At 40.1% G+C, this 24,327-nt stretch overlaps 1 protein-coding gene across 2 annotated transcripts in view; it reads left to right on the forward strand.

Moving 5' to 3' along the window:
• Nucleotides 1-24,327, forward strand: part of ttc29 (tetratricopeptide repeat domain 29) — a 573,216-nt gene that overhangs the window by 245,953 nt on the left and 302,936 nt on the right. For both annotated transcript variants that reach the window (XM_043699397.2, XM_087986781.1), the window contains exon 7: nucleotides 15,110-15,195. In XM_043699397.2, the coding sequence (XP_043555332.1) occupies nucleotides 15,110-15,195 (86 nt within the window). The remainder of the gene's footprint in view (nucleotides 1-15,109; nucleotides 15,196-24,327) is intronic.

Here is a 24,327-nt window from a genome sequence, read left to right on the forward strand (position 1 = left end):
TAAGTATATTATGAGATATACTTTAAAAAATTTGATGGTAGCATCAAAGTTTTTTTTTATCCTTCAGGGGTCTAGTATTCCAAGAATGCTGACAGCACAGCTAAAGTACATGTGTTTTGTTTCAGAAGAACCATTGAACTGTGTTTCAGAGGAATTGTATCACAGAAGCAATTGCAAAGCTATGTTAAGGAAGACCCTAAGCTTCAACTTTTTCTCTTCTTCTGACTGTTCCTCATTCCTTATAACAGAACAGTCCAAAGTAACTTTTTGATTGATTACAAATGAGGAATATCTGATGTTGCCTCACCTCCAAAATATCTGCCACTTGGGTCATAGGCTAAGAAAAATCTTTATCTCTTATTTCCTTTGACCTCAGATGTTCATATATATTTAGGTACAGATTGCAGGTGTATAAATAAACTCCATCCTCTTAACAATAATACAAACTATTATAAATAACTTTTATAAAGGTTCTAACCTATTTCCATAGATATTGAGGCAATTAAGAACAAATGTTAGAGGTAATTTCCTAGAAGGATATCAAGGGAGGATATTTTTCAATATGGGAGTGCAGTCAACAGATATGGTTGATGCATCAAGGTAATTAGTGAAGTAAAATCTATTAAAATATATGATTCTTGTTTAATACAAGTTATCTTTATTAAATTGTAAAATATTTATTTTATAAAATTTATGTAGTTTATTTATGTGAAAAGGAAGTCTTCTGAAGTTGTTAAACTTTAAAGGGTTTATTCACATCAGGGAAACTCAAAGTTGTAGTTTCCTCCTCTTGGTCCACATAAGACATCATGCACATTTCCAATCCCTGAGGCCAGCATTTGTACAGGAAGTGTGTCCAACCACAGCTCCTGGGAGCTGGGGTTTCAGAGCTGAAAGGGTGGCTGGGACACTGTGGTGTATCCATGAGTCTGAGAACATTGTGGATTGCATGTTTAGAGAAATATTTATACCACAAATTAAGGGACCTGAAGAAGGAAGGGACTAGGTGACCATCAGGCAATCCAAGAGAAACAGACAAGTAGTTCCTGAGTCCCCTGGGTTCTGCTTGCAAATCAATGTTCCATTTTGGAAGCTGATAAGGGAGGTTCCTCTTGGAATTCCAGACAAAGCCAAGCTTCTAGCGCCACAAGCAGCCTGTCTTTACAGAGGGGAGGAAGACTGGAAGGGCAATAGTAAATAGTCAGGAGAACAGATAGCCACTCGTGTGGCCATTATTGTGACTTCAGGATGGTGTGTTGCCTCCCTGATGCTAGGGTCCTGAACCATTAAGGGGGAGGATGATCAAGTAGAGGTCATGGTACATGTTGGTACCAATGACATGAGTAGAAAAAGGGATGCGATCTTGCCTCCAGAATAGGGAGCTAGGTGAAGCTCCTCGATGCTGCCTGAATTGCTGTGCTCTTCCAGCACCATTGATCCAGAATCTGGTTTCCAGCATCTGCAGTCATTGTTTTTACCTTGTTGATTAAAAAGTAGTACCTCTTGGATTATAATTTATGGATTACTCCCAGTCCCACATGCTAGCGAGAAATAGGACAATAGTGCATGGCTCATCAGCTGGTATAGGAAGGAGGGTTTTAGGTTCCTGGATCACTCAGAGAATTTCTGGGGAGGATGGGACCTGTACAAGCGGGACTGTCTACATCTGAACCAGACCGAGACAAACATTCTTGCGGGACGGTTTGCTCATTCTGTTGTGAGGAGTTTAAACTAATTCAGCTTGGGTAGGGGGCAGACTGTTAGCAGAGTAAGGGCGCTGAATCATTTAATTAAACAATCACTTTAGAGGGAGTGCAGCTGCATTTGAAGGGAGTAGGACAAGGTTGGATGATGTTTAATGCCAGGAGTGTCACAAATGAGTTAAGAGGGATGATTGACACATGGAAGTGTGATGTAGTAGCCGTCGCAGAGACTTGGTTGAGGGGTGTGCAGGATATAGAATCTTCAGACAAGACAGAGGAGGGGTGAAAGAGGAGGGGGCATTGCATTATAAATTTAGGAGTCAGTCACATAAATAAGGAGAGGATATCTTGGAGGGGGGCATCAAATGAAGTTTTGTGGGTTGAGCTTAGGGATACAAAAGGGACCCCCACACTACTCAGTGGAAAGCTGAGGAGCAATTTTTTGCCAATTCGTGGAGATGTGTAAAAATAAGAATAAAAGGGTAATTATCTAATGTTCACTGGGATAAATGTAGTGTTAAGGGCTGAGATGAAGTGGATTTCTTGAAATGTGAACTTTTTGGACCAATATGTAAAGGGTTAATTTTGTTTGAGAAGAGGGGTGGTCTGATGGAGGTGTACAAGTCTATGAGGAAACTGTTCAGAATGGATAAGGAGCAATTGATCCCCTTAGTTGATGAGTTAGTCACAAAGGGACATAGGTTCAAGGTGATAGGTAGGCGGTTTAGGGGAAATGTGAGGAAACTTTTTTTTAACTTAGAAGATGGTGATAGTCTGGAATGAGCTGCTCGGAAGGACGAATTGCCTCACATCCATTTAAAAGTACTAGATGGGCACTTGGCACATTATAACATTCGAGGCTATGGGCCAAGTGCTGGTAAATGGGTTTAGGTTGAAGACCATGCGTTGGGGTAAACTCAATGGGCTGAATGACCTCTTCTGTACTAACTTATATATAGGTCATTCTGTTATAACATACGATTCATTAATGCGGATTCATTGTAACATGATTGACAAATCGGAAACGCTTTTTAAAGCCTGAATTTTTAAAGCGTGTATTGCGATTCTAGCCCCATTAGTTTAAATGGCACTGCTATTGCGTAATTTTCTTGTAGCATGAGATTGCACGAGAATGGAACTATCATGTTATAGCAGAGCCAACTATAAATATATGAGTCTATGATTGTCATACCTAGTTCAGACTGCTGACTTAAACTATTTTAAAATTTCTTTAAACCTGTCAAAGCGGCCTCAATTTGCACAGTGTTATTAAAATAGGTACAGTTGTTTAAATCCATTCTTTTTGCTAGTTCTAAGGCCATTGTAATAATGAACAGATTGCCAGTTTGCTGTAGTGGCATTTTGCCAGATGACCACTTCTGGTAACTTTGCTTTATATTCCATCTTTACCAGTATGTGGCAGTGAGGAAAGATTGTTGGAATAGTGCATTGTCAACAATCGTCCTTTGGCTTTGCCACATCTTGGGCCCAGCTAATGGTTAATGGTAGAGAATATGCCAATGTAGGGTACCTATAGAAGAGGCATTGTTCTTAGGTAACATGACAGCTTACTGCAACTATAGGAATAAGTGTAAGTACGTTTGTTCAGGTATAATTACTGAAACCTTAAGAAGCTGATACACATGCATCAGCTTCCTTTGATGGCTAGAATAGAACTTCCTGTCTCCACCCCGAGATTGTGTGCAACATTAATAGTATTGGTAGAGCCAACTTAACTGTGCAATGAATGGATGACCTGTTAGACAGTCAGATTATAGAATCCCTACAATGTGGAAGCTGGCCATTCTGCCATCAAGTGAACACCAACCCTCCAAAGAGCATCTCATCCAGACCCAGACCCACTCCCACCCCCCCACCCTTTACCCTTCCCCTGCATTTCCCATGGCTAATTCACCTAACCTGCATGTCACTGGACACTATGGGCATTCTAGCATGCTCAATCCACCTAACCTGCACATCTTTGGAATGTTGGAGGAAGCCAGAGCACCTGGAGGAAATCCACACAGACATGGGGAGAATGTGCAAACTCCACACAGACAGTTGCCTGAGGGTAGAATCAAACCTGGGTCCCTGGGGCTGTAAGGCTGCAGTGCTAACCACTGAGCCACTTTGCCACCCTAGGTTTGGTTTCGGTTATATCATTGACCCCCAGTGGTCTAGTTACATGTTCTTCAGGATTCTGACTGGTGGTATGTTCACGCTGTCCCCGCATTAACTTTGGCAGTGGCATTGTTTTGGTACTTCTATGCATGCATATGATGCTGATTACACAAAAGCCTCTCACTGTATGACTTTATCCACACATTGTATCACATTCACAATGTGGCAAGCTTATTTGCTTTCTAGTAAAAGCTTCTTTCACCCTGGTCTGTGTGGCCGCACACCTTGTATATGAGTTTATATAAAAATATTGTCTCCAGCTCATTCCCTGTGTTTGCTACCAGAATGCTACACATGCCTTTTGTTTATCCTTATTTTATTGTAGCCTCTTGAGGTACTTCTAGTTTTCCCATGTTGGTGAGTCCAATGTCCTTTTACATTGTGTGCTTTGCAAAGATCTTGGAATGGAGGATAGCTTTATGTTGGTTGCAGAAGGCAGGACTTCTTATGTGATTTGATTTGGTTTCTGCATTTTGGCTACTGCGCTAATATTAGTGACTTACACCCATTGCTTACAGGTGTTTTTGTCATTTTGTTCATGGGTTGTGGGCGTGACCAATCAGGTGAGCATTTATTGCCTATCCATATTGCCTAGGAAGCATTTTCAAGTCAACCACATTATTGTGGGTCAGACAAGATAAGAAGAGCAGATTTCCTTCCCTAAAGGACATTTATGAACCAGATTTTCTTTTACAACAGCTGATAGTAGTTATATGATAATCATTTACCAAGCTTTTTTTTTTAAATTCCTGACTTATTTTCATGAAACTAAAACATCACCATCTACTTTTTTAGGATTCAAACCCATCTCTCCAGAACATTAGCCTAGTGTTCTGGATGAACAGTCCAATGATATCAGCACTACACCACTGCCTACCCACAAAGTTGTCATCCATCTATTGTTATGAAGTTGAAAGCATATACTGTACCTTTAAGAGAGAGAGAATGTTGTTCTGAACTGAGAGATTATAAGCACCTGTGTGTATGACTAGATGACTGTCCCAGAGTGTACTGAAAAATTGAAAATGTATAACATTGGGCTGTGAAATGGATACCTGAGTTTTGGTTGCTGTTTTGACAACAATTCAAATTTAACAAATCAGTTTAAATTATGCCACAGGATACTAAAACCAAATCGAGTTTGAATTTATTATTTTGCCAACATCAAACCAACGAGACGATCCAATGTTGGGGAAGGTATAAAATGTGGATATATTGAAAATTAGTCACATAGCAATTACTGTAGAGAGAGAGAGCATGCGTTAATTATCAAATGTACCTTTTCATGTGAAACATACTTGCAATAAAAAGAAAAGATGACCCTGGGAGATCCTCAGCCAGAAGAAAAAGACACAGAAAAAGATAGCGACTGTGCGGTTTTGGAATTAAGTTGGTGTAATTTTAATAAGTGTCTTATTGGAACAGTATATTGTTATAGAGTTGGAGGCAGATAGTGAGCTGTTAAAAGAAAGGGGGGCTTCGAGTTGTGAATAGTTTTGTTGTTTTATGTTCACTAGAGTTTAAACAATAAATTGATGTTATTTTCTTTAAATAATGGAATTTGGAATTTCTCTGTCACTCATATTTTAACAGATTACAAGGAGATGCGAACTTTTCTGGGTGTTTGGTTTAATTAACAGAGGGGTTCACCTCCGTGTCGTAACACTATAATAGATTTGTGTTTTCTGTCAACTGTTGGTAGTGTGTAAAGATCATGACCTTTTGCTTTTTCCAGAAGGTCTTTTTGGAAGGCTTTCGCTGGCATATATCTTTATTGATTCAGATAATTTTGCTTCTGAAAATTTGCAGTTTCTCCCCTTATCAAGGCACCTGTTAAGACAGTGATTAATTGATTCTTGTAGCTTTTAGCGAATTTGGAGAAGATTTGTAGCTCACGTTGAGGTTCTGGATGTAGGTTTGCTCGCTGAGCTTCAAGGTTCATTTTCAGATGTTTCGTCACCATACTTCGGTAACATCGACAGTGAGCCTCTGTTGAAGGACTGGTGTTATGACCCGCTTTCTGTTTATGTTTTAGGTTTTCTTGGGTTGGGGATGTCATTTCCTGTTCTTTTTCTTAGAGGGTGATAAATGGGGTCCAAGTCGATGTGTTTGTTGGTAGAGTTCCAATTAGAATGCCATGCTTCTAGGAATTCACATGACATGTCTCTGTTTGGCTTGTCCTAGGATGGATGTGTTATCCCAGTTGAAGTGGTGTCTTTCCTCCTCTGTATGTAAGATACTAGTGATAATGGGTCATGCCCTTTTGTGGTGAGTTGATGTTCATGCATCCTGGTAGCTACTTTTCCACCTGTTTGTCCAATGTAGTGTTCGTTACAGTTCTTGCAAGGTATTTTCTAAATGACGTTCGTTTTGCTTGTCTGTAGAAAGTCTTTTAAGTTATAGGTTGTTGTGGGGTCTTTTAAGTTATAGCAAACTTACATCTTGTAGCTTTTGTCTGTGAGCCATTAGCTCCACTTGGTGTATTCTGAAGTTCATCTTAATTCACAGCTTATAGGGATCTTTCTGACATTCCCTAGATAGGTGCAAAGTGTTGAGTCTATGCAGCTCCTCTTTTCCAATGGTTACATTTTCCATTGTTTGTTTAGCTGGTTCTGCGATGGATAAAACTAAAAACGTAATTCTTTCCTTAGTTTAAAGAGCCTAAATTCAGATAGGACACTTATTAGTTTCCAATCCATACTGGGGGATGTAGTTGACAGCTTTCTGATGTTTCCTGTCTTTTCCAGATGTTCATGATTTATAGGGGATTTGTAATTTCTTTGTTGCACAGAGATATTCAACTATGCAGTCTCTTTTTAAATTCTTGTTTGTTTTTGGCTTCTGTCAATACATGCATTCAGGTAGCACATTTTTATTGTTTTGCATGCTTCATCTTCATAACGCAACAATGATGCTGAAAGACACCTCACTGGTCCTGCACTGATTCTGCCTGACTTGAAACTGATTCCAAAATATTGACACTGAATTAATTTTTCTATCCCATTTGCTACTGATCTGGCTATTCCACAAATCAGGTGTTCACTCTCCCAAGTACTGACTTGTGATTCTAAAACATTCGTAATCACAGTTACCTAATATAGGCAGTCAACAATTTGGAACTAATGTTCTGATAGTTTATTGAGTTTGTTAAGCAGCGAAAGTTTAGATATGATACATTAGTTAATTAGATAAATGTGCACAATGTGACAATTGAAGATAGTTCACTGATAACAGAGGGCAAAAAGGCTGGTGTGGAATGTTTTGGTTTTTAAAGCAGTGGAGACAGCCTCCTGCTCTCTAGCCAAGGTGTAGAGAATTCTTCCCTTGATATCCCTCCTCTTGTTCTGTTTGTTTTTTTTATCTGTTGATGAAGATTGCCAAATCTGAACTGCTACATAAAAGTCCTGCTTGATGAGAACTATCCCCTCCCCTACAGCACTTATCTTTATATCATACTCTGGGGTAAGGTTATTTTCTCCGTGTCAATCAATTATATAAACCCGTTCAGCCAATGGTATGGGACAACTATCCATGACATTGGATGACCATTTTCCCCTTGCCCATCTCCATTTAGTTTTTATTCTTTCTAACCTCCTGCGAAGCGCTTCTTTGATGTTTCCTCCAGTGTTTATAGTGGTCTGTCCCTGCCGCTTCCGGTTGTCAGTTTCAGCTGTCCACTGTAGTGGTTGGTATATTGGGTCCAGGTCGATGTGTTTGTTGATGGAGTTTGTGGATGAATGCCATGCCTCTAGGAATTCCCTGGCTGTTCTCTGTCTGGCTTGCCCTATGATAGTAGTGTTGTCCCAGTCGAATTCATGTTGCTTGTTGTCTGCGTGTGTGGCTACTAAGGATAGCTGGTCGTGTCGTTTCGTGGCTAGTTGATGTTCATGTATGCGGATTGTTAACTGTCGTCCTGTTTGTCCTATATAGTGTTCAGTGCAGTCCTTACTTAAACTACTGGACTTGTGCCTCACAACACACTTCACATTCAACAACCAGATATACGAACAAATCAACGGAACACCCATGGGATCACCAATCTCGGGACTCATAGCAGAGGCAGTTATGCAAAGGTTAGAACAAACAGTCCTACCACAAATTCAACCCAAACTCTGGGTCAGATATGTCGATGACACGTTTGTAATCATTAAAAACACGGAAATAGAAAAAACACACCGGATCATCAACGCCACACTCACAGGAATCCGATTCACGAGAGAAGAAGAAAAGGATAGCCAACTCCCATTCCTAGACGTGATGGTACAGAGAACACCAGACGGAGAATTCACTACAAGAGTATACAGGAAAGCCACACACACAGACCAAGTCCTAAACTATGAAAGTAACCACCCCAACACACACAAACGAAGCTGCATCAGGACACTATTCAAAAGGGCCACAACACACTGCAGTACACCAGGACTGCAAAAAGAAGAAGAGGAACACCTATACAAGGTATTCGCCAAAAACGGATACCCGCGCAACTTCATCAGCAGATGCCTAAGAGAAAGACCACGGAACGAGGACATACCACAACCAAAAGGACTAGCCACACTAGCATACATCAGGAGCATCTCGGAACTGACTGCCAGACTACTGCAACCCCTAGGACTCATAACGGCACACAAACCAACAGCCACGCTCAGACAACAACTCACCAGAACGAAGGACCCGATACCCAACATGAGCAAGACGAATGTAGTGTACAAAATACCATGCAAGGACTGCACTAAACACTATATAGGACAAACAGGAAGACAGCTAGCAATCCGCATACATGAACATCAACTAGCCACGAAACGACACGACCAGCTATCCTTAGTAGCCACACACGCAGACAACAAGCAACATGAATTCGACTGGGACAACACTACTATCGTGGGGCAAGCCAGACAGAGAACAGCCAGGGAATTCCGAGAGGCATGGCATTCATCCACAAACTCCATCAACAAACACATCGACCTGGACCCAATATACCAACCACTACAGCGGACAGCTGAAACTGACAACCGGAAGCGGCAGGGACAGACCACTATAAACACCGGAGGAAACATCAAAGAAGCGCTTCGCAGGAGGCTCCCAAGCACTGATGATGTCGCCTAGCCAGGGGACGAAACTTTTGCAACAAAAACTTCCAGCTCGGCGAACAGAACCACAGCAACGAGCACCCGAGCTACAAATCTTCGCACAAACTTTGAATTCTTTCGAAGAACAAATTCTTCTTTTGAAAGCAGTATACTGTTAACAGGGTACATTTGGCATCAGATGAGCTGGTTCCATGAGTATAGCAATAGCAATATCTATGTTTCTGGAAATTCTTACTTTTTATTGTTGAAACATAGGAATTAGGAGCAGGAGTAGGCAATTCAGCCCTTCAAGCCTGCTCTACTATTTAATATGGCTGATCTCATCCTGGTCTCAGCTCCACTTTCCTGCCTGCTCTCCATAGCCTTTTATCCCACTTTTCATCAGAAACATGCCTATTTCTTTCTTGAATCTGTTGATTGGTTATGCTTCGACTGCACTCTGTGGCAGTGAGTTCCACAGATTCACAAAATAGATTTTCCTCATCTCAGTTTTGAATCTACCTTCTTTCTCTATATATCTAGAGATATAGAGACAGTTCAAGACTGTCCCACAAAGGGAAACATCTATTTAAGGTCCACCTTATCAATCCCCTTTAGCATTTTATATTCCTCAGTCTGACCCTTCCCTCATTCTTCTGAACTCCGGTGAGAACAGGCCCAAGCTATTCGACCAGTCCTGTACAACAACCCTTTCATACCTGGAATCAAGCTTGTGAACCTCCTCTGAACTGCCTCCAGTGCCATCACATCCTCTTTCAAGTAAAGAGACCAGAACTGGACACAATATTCCAGATGTGATCTCATCAACATCTTATGTAATTGTAACAACACGTATTTATTTTTATAATCGATCCCTTTTGCAGTAAATGCTAAGATTCCATTTCCTTTCTTATTATATGCCAGACTTGCATATCCACTTTCAACAATTCATGCACAAAGATGGCTGGATCCCTCTGCACTGATGTACTTTGAATCTGCTTCCTATTTAAATAATAATTTAACCTTTTATTTTTCTAGCTAAAATGGACAACCTTGCACTTATCCATAGCTTCTGGCCCATTCTCAAAGCCTATCAGTATTTGTCTTCATCACAGCTTGCTTTCCCACTTATTTTAGTATCATTCGCAAACTTTGCTATGTTTCACTCTGTTTGCCGATCATTTATGTGGACTGTAAATGGCGAGTTTTGAGAAGATTTGTAGCTCAGGTTGAAGTTCTGGATGTAAGTTTGCTCACTGAGCTGGAAGGTTTGTTTTCAGACGTTTTGTCACCATATTAGGTAACATCTTCAATGAGCCTCTGAATGAAGCACTAGTGATGTAGCCTGCTTTCTATTTATATGTTTGGGCTTCCTTGGGTTTGTGATGTAATTGACTCCAGCAACCTCCCCACTACAGAGGTCAAACTACCTGCTATATAATTTCCCAAGTTTTGCTTATCTCCTTTTTTGAATAAGGATGTCACCTTATTATGTTTCCAATCCACTGGTACTTTTCATTAATCCAGGGAATTTTGGAAAATCATAACTAATGCATCCACTACCTCTGCTGCCACCTCCTTTAATACTCTAGGGTGCAAGCCATCAGGCCCTAGGGATGTATCTGCCTTTAATACCTTCTCCCTAGTTTAGTAATTTCACCAAGTTCATTTTACCTCTGTAGTAACTATCGTGTTTGAGAAGAAATTATTATATTCCACTGTGAAAACAGAGACAAAATATTGGTTTAGTGCATCTGCCATTTCTGAGTTTACCATTGTTACCTCATCAGGTTGGTCCTCTAAAGGGCTAACATTCACTTTCACTATTCTCTTCCTTTTTATGTACTTATGGAAGCTTTTGGTATTAGTGCTTACATTTTCTGCTAGCTTCCTTTCATTTTCCAAACTAGATTTTGGAAAGGTAATTATTGTTGTAATAGCTGTTAGATGAAATCTCAAACTACACAGTAAATACTAGAAAATTTCAGTTTTATAAGCGACTCCAGTATGTAATAGCCTGTAGAGAGACTCTGTCCGCCAGAGTTTCAATACACCTACAGCTCCTACATTTGCTACATGCTTGTGTTGTTGCAAATCTTGTCTGTGGCTCCTCCTACAATCTTCAGAATTGCACCACTGTCATCATCATGTTACTTTTTAGAACATATGTTTAACATGATTTTCAAAAGAAATGAGATATATGAGAAAAATACTTTTTCACTCGGCATGTCGATAGGGTATTGAATACACTCCCTGGAAGAATGTTCAAGAGGACAATTATTTGGTCATAATAATATGCAAGAGTATGGGAAATAAAATGGAGGTTGGCACGAGCTAATGATGCTCATTTGAACAGTGCAACATCGGTGCGGTACACCAAATGGCCTCCTGTGCAGTAACAATTCTGTGATTTATGGAAACTAATCAATCACATGTACATGCACATGATTGACAAAATATAAGTAAGTTTTATTTGTTTGAAGACTAGAGTGAATGCATAATTATGTTACAGACATGCACAACAATCAGGTTTACTCTAGGTACAAATACCAGCAACTATGCCCAACATTAACAGCTAGAGCCACACGGGATGCTGATCGCATGCCATTTTATACCCTGTTTTGGTGTTATCTTGTGTTCATTATTTAAATACTCTCTCATAGTGATGATGCAAGAAAGTCTTAACAAACTTTTCACGAGTGTTCATTTTCTTTAATGGGATAAGAACAGGATTCCTGCCCATTCCTTAACATGGTGATCATAGCTGACACAAGGATCAGTATGTCAAAATTGACATATCTCTTGATACCATTATTTTTTGGCCTTCTCCCCCCTCCCCCCTGACTATTTATGCAGGGTCTTGAAATTTCAAACATGTTTCTTATTTTGATTTCTTGTGCAAATTTTGTGCAAATGATTCACATTTGTAGATTGTCATTTAAATTAGGGGTGTGTGAGAACCTAAATTCCGAAATCAAATGTGTAAGTTATTGAGTTAAAAGTACTCCACTGCTTTACATGCTGAAATAGTATCTTTACATGTGTATATGTAGACTTTATGGCTAAGTATTTCTCTTTCCACAGTTTTCCTTGTTCCTGTCCATGTTGCCAGATACTTCTATAGCCAAAATGCTTGTGGACTACATTATCCCAAATCACCACTATTGCAAGCAGCTTTGTAGAAATAACTGACACGGTCAAGGCATGATTTTCAACACAGAGTTTTTCTAATCATCCAACCACCAGCCCCCACCCTCCCAAGATTCCTTCAAGAAAATTTTCCAAATCCTCAACTACTAACACCTAGGTGCATGAAAACACCACCGTCTGCAAATTCCACATTAAGCCATACTCCAGCCTGACTTGGAAATATATTGCCCTTTCTTTGCTGTCACTGGGTAAAAATCTTAGAACTCCCTAACTACATTATTAATATAACTAACACCCATGGAATACAGCACTTCAAGAATGCAGTTCACCAATGTTTTCTGAAGAGCATCCCTACACCTCCACATCTCACCTTCAAACATCCGCTAAACCTTACACAGACCATCGTTCACAGCAAGCTACCCAGCTTTCAGGACAACATCACACAACCCTGTCATGTCAACCTAAACAAGACATGTCAGATCATCGACATGGATACTATCATCATACATGGGAACACCACCCAGCACGTGCACTGTAGAAACTTGTGGCTCAGCCAATGTTGTCCATCTCAAATGCTGCAGGCAATGATGCCCCGAGGCTTGGCATATTGACATGACCATTCAGATGCTACGACAATGGGTGAATGGACACCTTGCAACAATTGCTAGACAGGTATGTTCCCTCCCAGTTGAGGAACACTTTAGCTGTAGAGGATATTCAGCTTCTGATCTTTGGATAAGCATACTCCAAAATGGCCTTTGAGATACACAACAACGCAGAATTGTCGAGCAGAAACTCTTAGCCAAGTTCCATACCCATGAAGACAGCCTCAGCCGTGATCTTGGGTTCATGTTGTATTACATGTGACCCCACCGTGTTTTCTAATTATCTCTCTGCCTCATTTAATTGGATTGTAGGTCTTCCCTTTGCTTGTTATTCAGCTTTTGATGGTTTACTTATGCTATCTGACACTTTTGATCTCCTGCAGAGACTTATTATTTGACTCACACCATTTGCATGATCTTTTGATCTCTCTACCTATAAATTCTGTATCTGTGTACTTCTCTCTCACTACACCTGACAAAGGGGCTACGCTCCGAAAGCTTGCGCTTTCAAAAAACCTGTTGGACTATAACCTGGTGTCATGTGACTTCTGACTTTGTCCATGAGCGTGCAAATTTTGGATTGTTGGTTGTTCAGGCTTTTTCTGCCATCATACTGGATTCACAGCCCTGCTGTGAATTTTGAGAATACTTTAGTTGCATATTAGATTTGGAATCCATTATTGGAAAAAAAACTGAACATCTTTTTTGAATAACTCACTTTCAATCAGATTAGTTGAAGAATGCATGTGATCTCCAAATTCTACCACAGTTAAGTGACATGGACACCAGTATCACAAACTACAGAGAACTGCCTGCAATCATTTGTGGTCCTGCAAATTTTGGACTAATTGAACATTTGTGTAATTTGATAAATTCACATTTTACTGTTTCTGGACATGTCATATACAGCAACTTGAATAATTCATAGAAATGGTGAGAGTTTGAAAGTCAGAGATCTCCTGAGCTCTCAGTTTCGATGCAATACCAGGACCACTTCTGAATATCCTGGAAAAAGGAAACTTTATATCCCATGTGGGAACAGGATGTGATCCAATTAGATCATCAATTAATACATATGTATATAAAACCATTTACATTGCAACCTTCTAAATAAATTTTGTCTTTAACGCCTGAATATTTTCCCACCTCAAATCCCACATATATAATTATTTGTAATAAAGAATTGATTTACAAATGTATTTGCTGTGTTTTGATCATGACTGCAGGACCAATATAATTGTTAGAAATGGCTGGAAAGGACTTGTAGGAGAGTGTGTCATTGCTAATAGACCACTTGTAATTTTCATGCATAATAGCAAATAATGGTCCATGTGTTCTGGTGAGCCTGGTTCTGATTCATGCTAAAGTAAATGCTTCAAAAAGTGAATATTGTTGGTAATTTCTTAATTTGGAAATTGTTCAATATATTTGGTTATTTTGGTTTCTTCATGGGATTCGTGACAGCAGGCACAAACATAATTCCAATGCTTTGACTTGATTGATAACAATATTCCTTCATTTTGTATCAGAAATACATTTTGTGTAAAGCATTTTTTGGTTAAGAAACATGTTTTTAAGCTTTGATGTGTTCACCTACCTCCACTACCTCTGTCTCCTACCTCATCCTCTGTTCATGGATTTGACATGATTCATTCATCCTGCAATGTCCTACTAGTGAGTGCAAAGGGTCCAGCTTTTTACTAATGTGGATCCCGTAACATTACACAAGCATTTCAGATGTTCCAAGCCTTATGAGGCTTTCATTGTTCTTAGTAGTTAATGTTTATTCTTGCTCATTCCATTGATAAAAATTTCTTTCCCCTCACCACCACCCCCCCGCCCTTTTTAGTGTATAGGTGTATAGGCCTTTTACACATTGATGTTGCAAAGAAATTCCAGTTTAATTACTACCAGAAACATATCACACCACCAAGGTATTTTGATTTACTTTTCTGATTGCATAAGGGATTTGTATTTTCTCATTGCCTTCTTGGAAACCTTTGTCCCTATGCACTCTGCAGACAAAGGACAAGGTAAAATCCAACTCTGGGACCATGACATTCTATCTTTATTCTCTGGTGTCCATACTTGAGTCTGCCTTACTGCCCTGCCACCTGTTGCCTTCATTAATATACATTTGGCTGCATAACATTGTTTATTTTGCTACTACAGTAGCATAGATATTTCAGTTTTACACATTTTTGGCCTTGTATCATTGTAATAATACAAAAACAAACAAAATGTCATTTATTTTTCACAGTAGATTTGTATTAATTAGTCCACGAAATCCATTGTTTAAATGCATTTGGGTTAAAACCAAACTAAACTGTGATCTAGGAATTTTAGAATTATACTATAACTAAAGTGTGTACCGTATATATAAATTGACATTTGTTTCCACCAGGGGGCGATAAGAAGATGGAATTAGCAGCTCTGTATCGTGTGGCTTTAGGGTACCTTAGTGCTGGAGAGCCAGACACAGCTATTGGCGTAAGTATGATGCTTATGCTTAATCCTTTGTTTTTATTATGTTATCTCATTCAGTGTGATAACCACTTTGAGTACTGAACTTGTTTTGATCCTTTGAAAACATGAACATGAAATCCCCAACGTGTTCCCCCTCTAATTGTTATATGATTGTTATGATCTTGCTATGTTTTCTGGCTTTTTAGAAAAGGTACAACACTGGTGAATCATTAAAGGATCATGAACAAAAAGGAATTTGTGAGAGAAATCTGCAGGAAGAGGGAGGGCAAAATGAAAGCATAAAAATTAAGCATTGGAGACAGAGAAAGGGCAAACCATACAGAGAAAGATAGGCATGATAGAAAACAAATAGAAAAACAAGCAGAGATGAATAGAAAAAAAGAAAGAAAAGAAGAGACACTTTCAGGAAGATAAACACAATATTTGTTTTCTGTAAACAATATAAGAGATCAATTACCACATTAATATGTTTTGATGATTTATTATTTCACATTCAGTAAAGTAGTCAAAACTAACATTAAGTGAATTTCTTAAACTACTTTTTAATTAGTTTCTAATGGTGTGATTGAAAATATTTTGGAGTAAATTCAATAATAGGAAATGTAGCAGAGAAAAAAATTGAAGTTTAAAGATCAGTAGCATTACATATGTATTCTGGAGCAAGAGAACTTTCTTAGCCTTAAACGCTGTTCACCTGCAATTATTTTTGATTACCTCGTCTTCCCAGGAACAGACTGTCAGTCTTAATATTAAACATAGTGTTATTTTACTGAATTCTTGCGATATTTGCACTATCAGGAGTTGTTTATATGCATTTTCATAAAATGAAAGTATAGACAAAATCTAACTGATATTTTCAATATTGAAAAACAAAAGCAAATGTTTTCTTTACTTTTTAAGAACCATTGTGTACAATTTACATTTATGTTTTATTATATTAATCATCTCTCCATCTGAGTGGAGCTCAGATGTATACAGGCCTCAGATCATAGTTTCCCTTCCCTTGGGATGCCTGCTTATCATTATACTGAGCTTGCTAGCTTTCTGCTTTGCCTTGTGGTAATATGCTGTTCATTGCCAGGACAAGCCTCAGAGACTTGCTAAAGAGGTCCTGCCACACAACTCAAGACTCCTGGGGTCTATGCTCTGGGGTCTCAGCGGTTGTTTCCCCAGCTTTTCCATCAGAGTTTTCATCTCCTTTATCCTGTTGTAGTGTGCCCACCTCGGGCTCTCTTTCTACGGAAAACTATAACTGGGATCTAACAGCAACAGCTGCTGTAAAAAGACAACCATTTCCTCCCACTGTTACCTCATTAGTATTTGCTCATTCAACTACAAATAAATTTATCGCTACTATTGGGCATCTGTGAAGGAATAATAATTTGAAATACCTGTGAATAGAATGCTTGCAATTCTTTACTTATTGGTTAATATTTTGTTTGAAATTATGGCATGCAATTTGTAGTGTATTTTTTTTAAAATGACTGCAATGATTCTATGTTATGAACCTGTATGTTGTATAACAATATATGTGTATGATTATTTAACTAAATTCAGACTGACTTACCTGATATAGCAAGTGTCTCTGATTAACCCATGATTTGCAGCTAGCAAGCAAAAAATTAGAGAAAACATCTCACAGTTACAGTTTCAAAGTACATTTAAGCTTTAACACTTAGGTTTGTTCTATCCTGAACTTCTGTGTGAAGTAGTTAATATCAGTATTTGAGTTCTTCCAATATATCACAGCACCAGCTACATTGTGTCATACTTGCAAGATAAAACAATTATAGGTTTTGGTTTCAAACATGCGTTAAGTAAGCTAATATTTAACAGTTCTTTCTATAGTTACTTGGTACAAAGCCAAAGAAATGTGCTTTTTAAAGTAAATATTACTTTTTATGCGGATTTTATTTCACTGAAAACAAGCTTAAAATACCAAACATTCAAGCATCTACAATGTCAACTATGCCGGGGGAGCCTAATACAGCAATAAAATGCAATAGGATAAAAAGGGAAAAGTGCTTTAAAATCTTTAGAATATTAGAGGCAACACCTGCTGTTGAGATCAACAACATGCCCATTAGGCTTAATCCTACCATGGCAGATATTTAGGTAATTGTTTTGCTACTTTTTAATGCTGAATACAGTAAAACCAAACTTTAGCTAGTTGCAAAGATAACATAATAATGTATTAATTTTGACAATTTTCAGAAATACAAGTTATTTGAAGAGATTTTCTTCAGTATTTTAGTGTTATTTGTTTTGCCCTGTGTATTGACGTCTTTCCAATTCTGAAAATGTTTCAATGATTAAACTCACAGTAATAGTTATAAATGAACACACTTCAAAATAAATTATTATATAACAATTTGTTTGCATCTTAATAAATTTATATTTAAAATAATGTGCCAATTATTTTAAGTTTGAACACTTCTCAACCGTACTAGGTTCCCAGCAGGTGTTTTAATACTTAAATCTGTGTATAATGTACTCAAAAGAATATGACTTTAAATGCAAAATTCTATCAGCGTTAAGAAAAGATTTTTGATGCATGAGAATAAAGCTATTTGCTAATGTTTAGCTCTCCAATGGAACCTTAGGTGTAGTTACTTTATGGTGCTGAAGCATGCATATACTATGATTTCAAATTCATGGGAGGATACTGGAAATTGACAACCAGGTATATTGCTGTCGACATAGCTATGAGATAAAAGTAAGGCAGATATCTAGACCAGAGCACTACTTTCAAAAGACAGCTCTGACCATTTTCTGCACTTACACTCACCAGTCTCTTGCTTTTCCAAATCCACATTTTCTTCTGTGCCAGCAATATTCCTTGCATCATTCATGTCCCACCGAATCTAGATTTCCTCCATGTCAATGTGGCCCTCCATGCCAAAGAAAAGTACATCCAAGAGTCTCCAAATATAGTGTTATATGCTCCCTTACATTTCTTGTATTGCTGTTGGTTTCAATTGTGTCATTGCACCTCATTCAGCAGCACGCTGGCATGTTTTGTCAATAACCATTTATTTGTTGCTGAATAGTAGCAGCCATTACATCTGACCTCCCTGTTTCATCAATTATGGATAGATTATTGGATGTGAACATCTGCAAAACCTTGCAGTTAGAATCACCTTCTGGCTGGGATTAAATTAAGTATCAGATTGGTGTTTGTTGTCAGACCAAACCCGAGTGGAATAACTGAAGAATTCAAGGAACAGAAAACTGCCATCAGCAGGCACCTAAAATTATTTACAACCATGGCTGCGAAGTACTGTCCACTTAAGAGTTTATATATTTAAAATTACCATGCATTCTGTTCTGTACTTCATGAAAATAAATTCTATCTCATGAGCCACTGAAAACTACATTGATTGCATATTGAACTACATATTTACTTAGGGATTAATGAGAGAAGCATGGTTCCCCCACCCTTACCTCACCCCAACTTTTGTATCAGATAGAAATAAATTCTGAAATTGAACCATGTTTTCAATTTTAATTTTCAATATGGCACTTTCAGTTTGAGCAGCTTCCTTCCTATGGGGGGATTTGTTTTGTCATGTGACTGACATGCTGCCCCACCAGTGAGAAAATTCACGGGATTGCCCACTAATCATCTCATTAAGAGCAGAGGTGTGAGCGTGGGAGAAGGTGCCTCGACTCAGGTGGCACCAGAAGCTGCCAACTAATCAGAAAGTGGCAAATCCTGGATCCTAAGGTGCACTGGTCAAGGGCTATTCCAGAGGAGATCCAGTGGTGAAAAGGTAAGTTTGTTTTTAATCTTCTTCGTGGGGTCTGTGTGTGGGTAAGCAAAGGAATGAAGGCAAGGACATGGGGGCAGCCTTGACACCCATCTGTGCCTCTGTTTGAAGGCCTCCATTGACATGCAGATCACCATGGTGTTCCAATCAGGAAACTGCCATGGAGGCAGAAAATCAGGGAGGTGGTTAGGTAATGCCTTTAGAGTGACCAATAATTGACCACTTACAGCCTTAATTGTTGTCAAGTCAAATAAGTTGTCAGTGGACCATTTCGCCCAACATGTAGATACAGAAGTGGCAGGAAGGTGGTATGTTTCTCTCCAGGCAGACCTGCCCAATTATTTCACATGTCATTACCTCTCTCTCCACATTCAGGGAGGAGAAAACTGTACCCTATGAAGCCCTATGTGCATGTTAATGACTAAACATAGCATACAGACAATAATGTGGCTGTAAGTCTGTTTGGGTGAAAGATAACTTTGAGAGGTTTAAAAAGTTCAAGCATGATAACAGAGAGGATTTAATTATGAAAATATACTGGAGATATGAGGTTTTACATTATTTAGAAATATACAGACATAGAAAGTTTGGGAGAAGATTTGTAGCTCGGGTGCTCGTTCTTGTGGTTCTGTTTGTCGAGCTGGGAATTTGTGTTGCAGACGTTTCGTCCCCTGTCTAGGTGACATCCTCAGTGCTTGGGAGCCTCCCGTGAAGCGCTTCTGTGATGTTTCCTCCGGCATTTATAGTGATTTGTACCTCCCGCTTCCGGTTGTCAGTTCCAGCTGTCCGCTGCAGTGGCCAGTATATTGGGTCCAGGTCGATATGCTTATTGATTGAATCTGTGGATGAGTGCCATGCCTCTAGGAATTCCCTGGCTGTTCTCTGTTTGGCTTGTCCTATAATAGTAGTGTTGTCCCAGTCGAACTCATGTTGCGTCATCTGAGTGTGTGGCTACTAAGGATAGCTGGTCATGTCGTTTCGTGGCTAGTTGGTGTTCATGGATGCAGACCGTTAGCTGTCTTCCTGTTTGTCCTATGTAGTGTTTTGTGCAGTCCTTGCATGGAATTTTGTACACTACATTGGTTTTGCTCATGCTGGGTATCGGGTCCTACGTCCTGGTGAGTTGTCTGAGAGTGGCTGTTGGTTTGTGTGCTGTTATGAGTCTTAGTGGTCGCAGTAGTCTGGCTGTCAGTTCAGAAATATTTTTGACGTATGGTAGTGTGGCTAGTCCTTTGGGTTGTGGCATGTCCTCATTCCGTTGTCTTTCCCTTAGGCATCTGTTGATGAAATTGCGGGGGTATCCGTTTTTGGCGAATACATTGTATAGGCGTTCTTCTTCCTCTTTTTGCAGTTCTGGTGTACTGCAATGTGTTGTGGCCCTTTTGAACAGTGTCTTGATGCAACTTCTTTTGTGTGTGTTGGGGTGGTTACTTTCGTAGTTTAGGGCTTGGTCTGTGTGTGTGGCTTTCCTGTATACCTTTGTGGTGAATTCTCCATTCGGTGTTCTCTGTACCATCATGTCTAGGAATGGGAGTTGGTTGTCTTTTTCTTCCTCTCTAGTGAATCAGATTCCTGTGAGTGTGGCGTTGATGATCCGGTGTGTATTCTCTATTTCTGTGTTTTTAATGATTACAAAGGTATCATCTACATATCTGACCCAGAGTTTAGGTTGAATTTGCGGTAAGACTGTTTGTTCTAACCTTTGCATTACTGCTTCTGCTATGAGATGGGTGAGCCCATGGGCGTGCCGTTGATTTGTTCATATATTTGGTTGTTGAATGTGAAGTGTGTTGTGAGGCACAGGTCCAGTAGTTTGAGTATGCAGTCTTTGTTGTCTGTTCTGTATGTCCAGCAGGTTGGCTATTGTTTCTCTGGCTAGGGTTTTGTCAATAGAGGTGAACAGTGCCGTTACATCGAATGAGACCATAGTTTCTTCCTTGTCTATGTGTATATTTCTGATGATGTCCAAGAATTCCTGTGTTGACTGTATAGTGTCTGGATCTGCTGATCAGGTGTTTCAGTTTCTGCTGTAGTTCTTTAGCCAGTTTGTGTGATGGTGTCCCTGGTAGTGATACGATGGGTCTCAGTGGGATGTTTGGTTTGTGCACTTTAGGTAGTCCAGGTAATGATTACAGACGCACACAACAGACTACACAAATACAGACAAGAAATTGCGCGCCAAAAATCCTTAATTTCAAAAGCCACTAATCAGGAATGGACCCGGACCATAGAACGGGCTGTCACCATAGTACAGAACAGGACCACACACCGCAAAAAAACGGCACTAAACGAAAAAATGGCCAAACTAACACACAACAGAGAGGACACCACAACACACTCCTGGATTAGAAACCTCTCCCACAGACAGCTCACGGGCACGGAAAGAACAATACTGGTCAAGGGACTCAACTACAACCACAGGGACGCCAAGACAGCAGACTTCCTAGCAGCACTAGAATGCACACTCAGAAACAATGGACTGACAGAAGAGAGACAACAAACAGTGAGACAAAGTATCGTACCTCTGATAACAAGAAAAAGACAAACACATAACCTCAACACCAAGGAGAGGGAAGCACTAAAAGCACTAAGAAACGATAAGAACATAATCATGCTACCAGCAGACAAAGGCAGAATGACGGTCATCCTGGACAAAGCAGACTACATCCAAAAAGCACAACAACTACTTGCAGATAGTAACATCTATCAAAAGAGGGAGTTTGACCCCACCCCACAGCTCACCACTAGGATAAACAACACACTGAGGAACCTACAAAAAAACGGACAGATAACCAGGTTTGACCTACAGAGAATGAAACCTGAAAGCATCAACACCCCTAGATTCCATGGACTACCTAAAGTGCACAAACCAGACATCCCACTCAGACCCACAGTATCACTACCAGGGACACCATCACACAAACTGGCTAAAGAACGACAGCAGAAACTGAAACACCTGATCAGCAGATCCAGACACTATACAGTCAACACAGGAATTCTTGGACATCATTAGAAATATACACATAGACAAGGAAGAAACTATGGTCTCATTCGATGTAACGGCACTGTTCACCCCTATCGACAAAACCCTAGCCAGAGAAACAATAGCCAACCTGCTGGACATACAGAACAGACAACAAGACGGGGAACCTATCAACAAAGACTGCATACTCAAACTACTGGACCTGTGCCTCACAACACACTTCACATTCAACAACCAAATATATGAACAAATCAACGGCACACCCATCTCTGGACTCATAGCAGAAGCGGTAATGCAAAGGTTAAAACAAACAGTCTTACCGCAAATTCAACCCAAACTCTGGGTCAGATATGTAGATGATACCTTTGTAATCGTTAAAAACACAGAAATAGAGAACACACACCGGATCATCAACGCCACACTCACAGGAATCCGAATCACTAGAGAGGAAGAAAAAGACAACCAACTCCCATTCCTAGACGTGATGGTACAGAGAACACAGAATGGAGATTTCACCACAAGGGTATACAGGAAAGCCACACACACAGACCAAGTCCTAAACTACGAAAGCAACCACCCCAACACACACAAAAGAAGTTGCATCAAGACACTGTTCAAAAGAGCCACAACACATTGCAGTACACCAGAACCAGAAGAACACCTATACAATGTATTCGCCAAAAACGGATACCCCCGCAATTTCATCAACAGATGCCTAAGGGAAAGACAACGGAACGAGGACATGCCACAACCCAAAGGACTAGCCACACTACCATACATCAAAAACATTTCTGAACTGACAGCCAGACTACTGCGACCACTAGGACTCATAACAGCACACAAACCAACAGCCACTCTCAGACAACAACTCACCAGGACGAAGGGCCGATACCCAACATGAGCAAAACCAATGTAGTGTACAAAATCCCATGCAAGGACTGCACAAAACACTACATAGGACAAACAGGAAGACAGCTAACGGTCTGCATCCATGAACACCAACTAGCCACGAAACGACATGACCAGCTATCCTTAGTAGCCACACACTCAGATGACAAGCAACATGAGTTCAACTGGGACAACATCACTATTATAGGACAAGCCAAACAGAGAACACCAGGGAATTCCTAGAGGCATGGCACTCATCCACAGATTAAATAATAAGCACATCGACCTGGACCCAATATACCGGCCACTGCAGCAGACAGCTGGAACTGACAACCAGAAACGGCAGGTACAAATCACTATAAATGCCGGAGGAAACATCACAGAAGCGCTTTACAGGAGGCTCCCAAGCACTGAGGATGTCACCGAGACAGGGGACGAAACGTCTGCAACACAAATTCCCAGCTCGGCGAACAGAACCACAACAATACAGACATAGAGTCATAGAGATGTACAGCATGGAAACGGACCCTCCGGTCCAACTCATCCATGCCAACCAGATAACCCAACCCAATCTAGTCCCACCTGCCAGCACCCAGCCCATATCCCTCCGAACCCTTCCTATTCACATACCCATCCAGATGCCTTATAAATGTTGCAATTGTACTCGCTTCCACCACTTCTTCTGGCAGCTCATTTCAAACATGTAGCACCCTCTGCTTGAAAAAGTTGCCCCTTAGGTCTCTTTTATATCTTTCCCCTCCCACCGTAAACCTATGCCCTCTAGTTCTGGACTCCCCTACTCCAGGGAAAAGACTTTGTCTATTTATCCTATCCATGCCCCTCATAATTTTGTAAGCCTCTATAAGGTCACCCCTCAGCCTCCAACGTTCCAGGGAAAAGAGCCCTAGCCTATTCAACCTCTCGCTATAGCTCAAATCCTCCAAACCTGGCAACATCCTAGTAAATCTTTTCTGAACCCTTCCAAGTTTCACAACATCTTTCCGATAGGAAGGAAACCAGAATTGCACGCAATATTCCAACAGTGGCCTAACCAATGTCCTGTACAGCCGCAACATGACCTCCCAACTCCTGTACTCAATACTCTGACCAATAAAGGAAAGCATACCAAACGCCTTCTTCACTATCCTATCTACCTGCGACTCCACCTTCAAGGAGCTATGAACCTGCACTCCAAGGTCTCCTTGTTTGGCAACACTCCAGAGGACCTTACCATTAAGTGTATAAGTCCTGCTAAGATTTGCTTTGCCAAAATGCAGCACCTCACATTTATCTAATTTAAACTTCATCTGTTACTTCTCAGCCAATTGGCCCATCTGATCAAGATAACCTTCTTTGCTGTCCTCTACACCTCCATCACATAATTTAGCATTCAACACAGGTAATCTGTTGTCAGTGAGTAGAATCTTGTAGTTACATTAAGAATCCCGAAGGCCGAGGAGGGAAGTGCTTAGAGATGGTTAGACATAGGCACAC

Source organism: Chiloscyllium plagiosum, unplaced genomic scaffold (genome assembly GCF_037043375.1).
Source record: "Chiloscyllium plagiosum isolate Xiang-an unplaced genomic scaffold, Cpla_swu_hap1 HiC_scaffold_1, whole genome shotgun sequence".
Lineage (NCBI taxonomy): Eukaryota > Metazoa > Chordata > Chondrichthyes > Orectolobiformes > Hemiscylliidae > Chiloscyllium > Chiloscyllium plagiosum.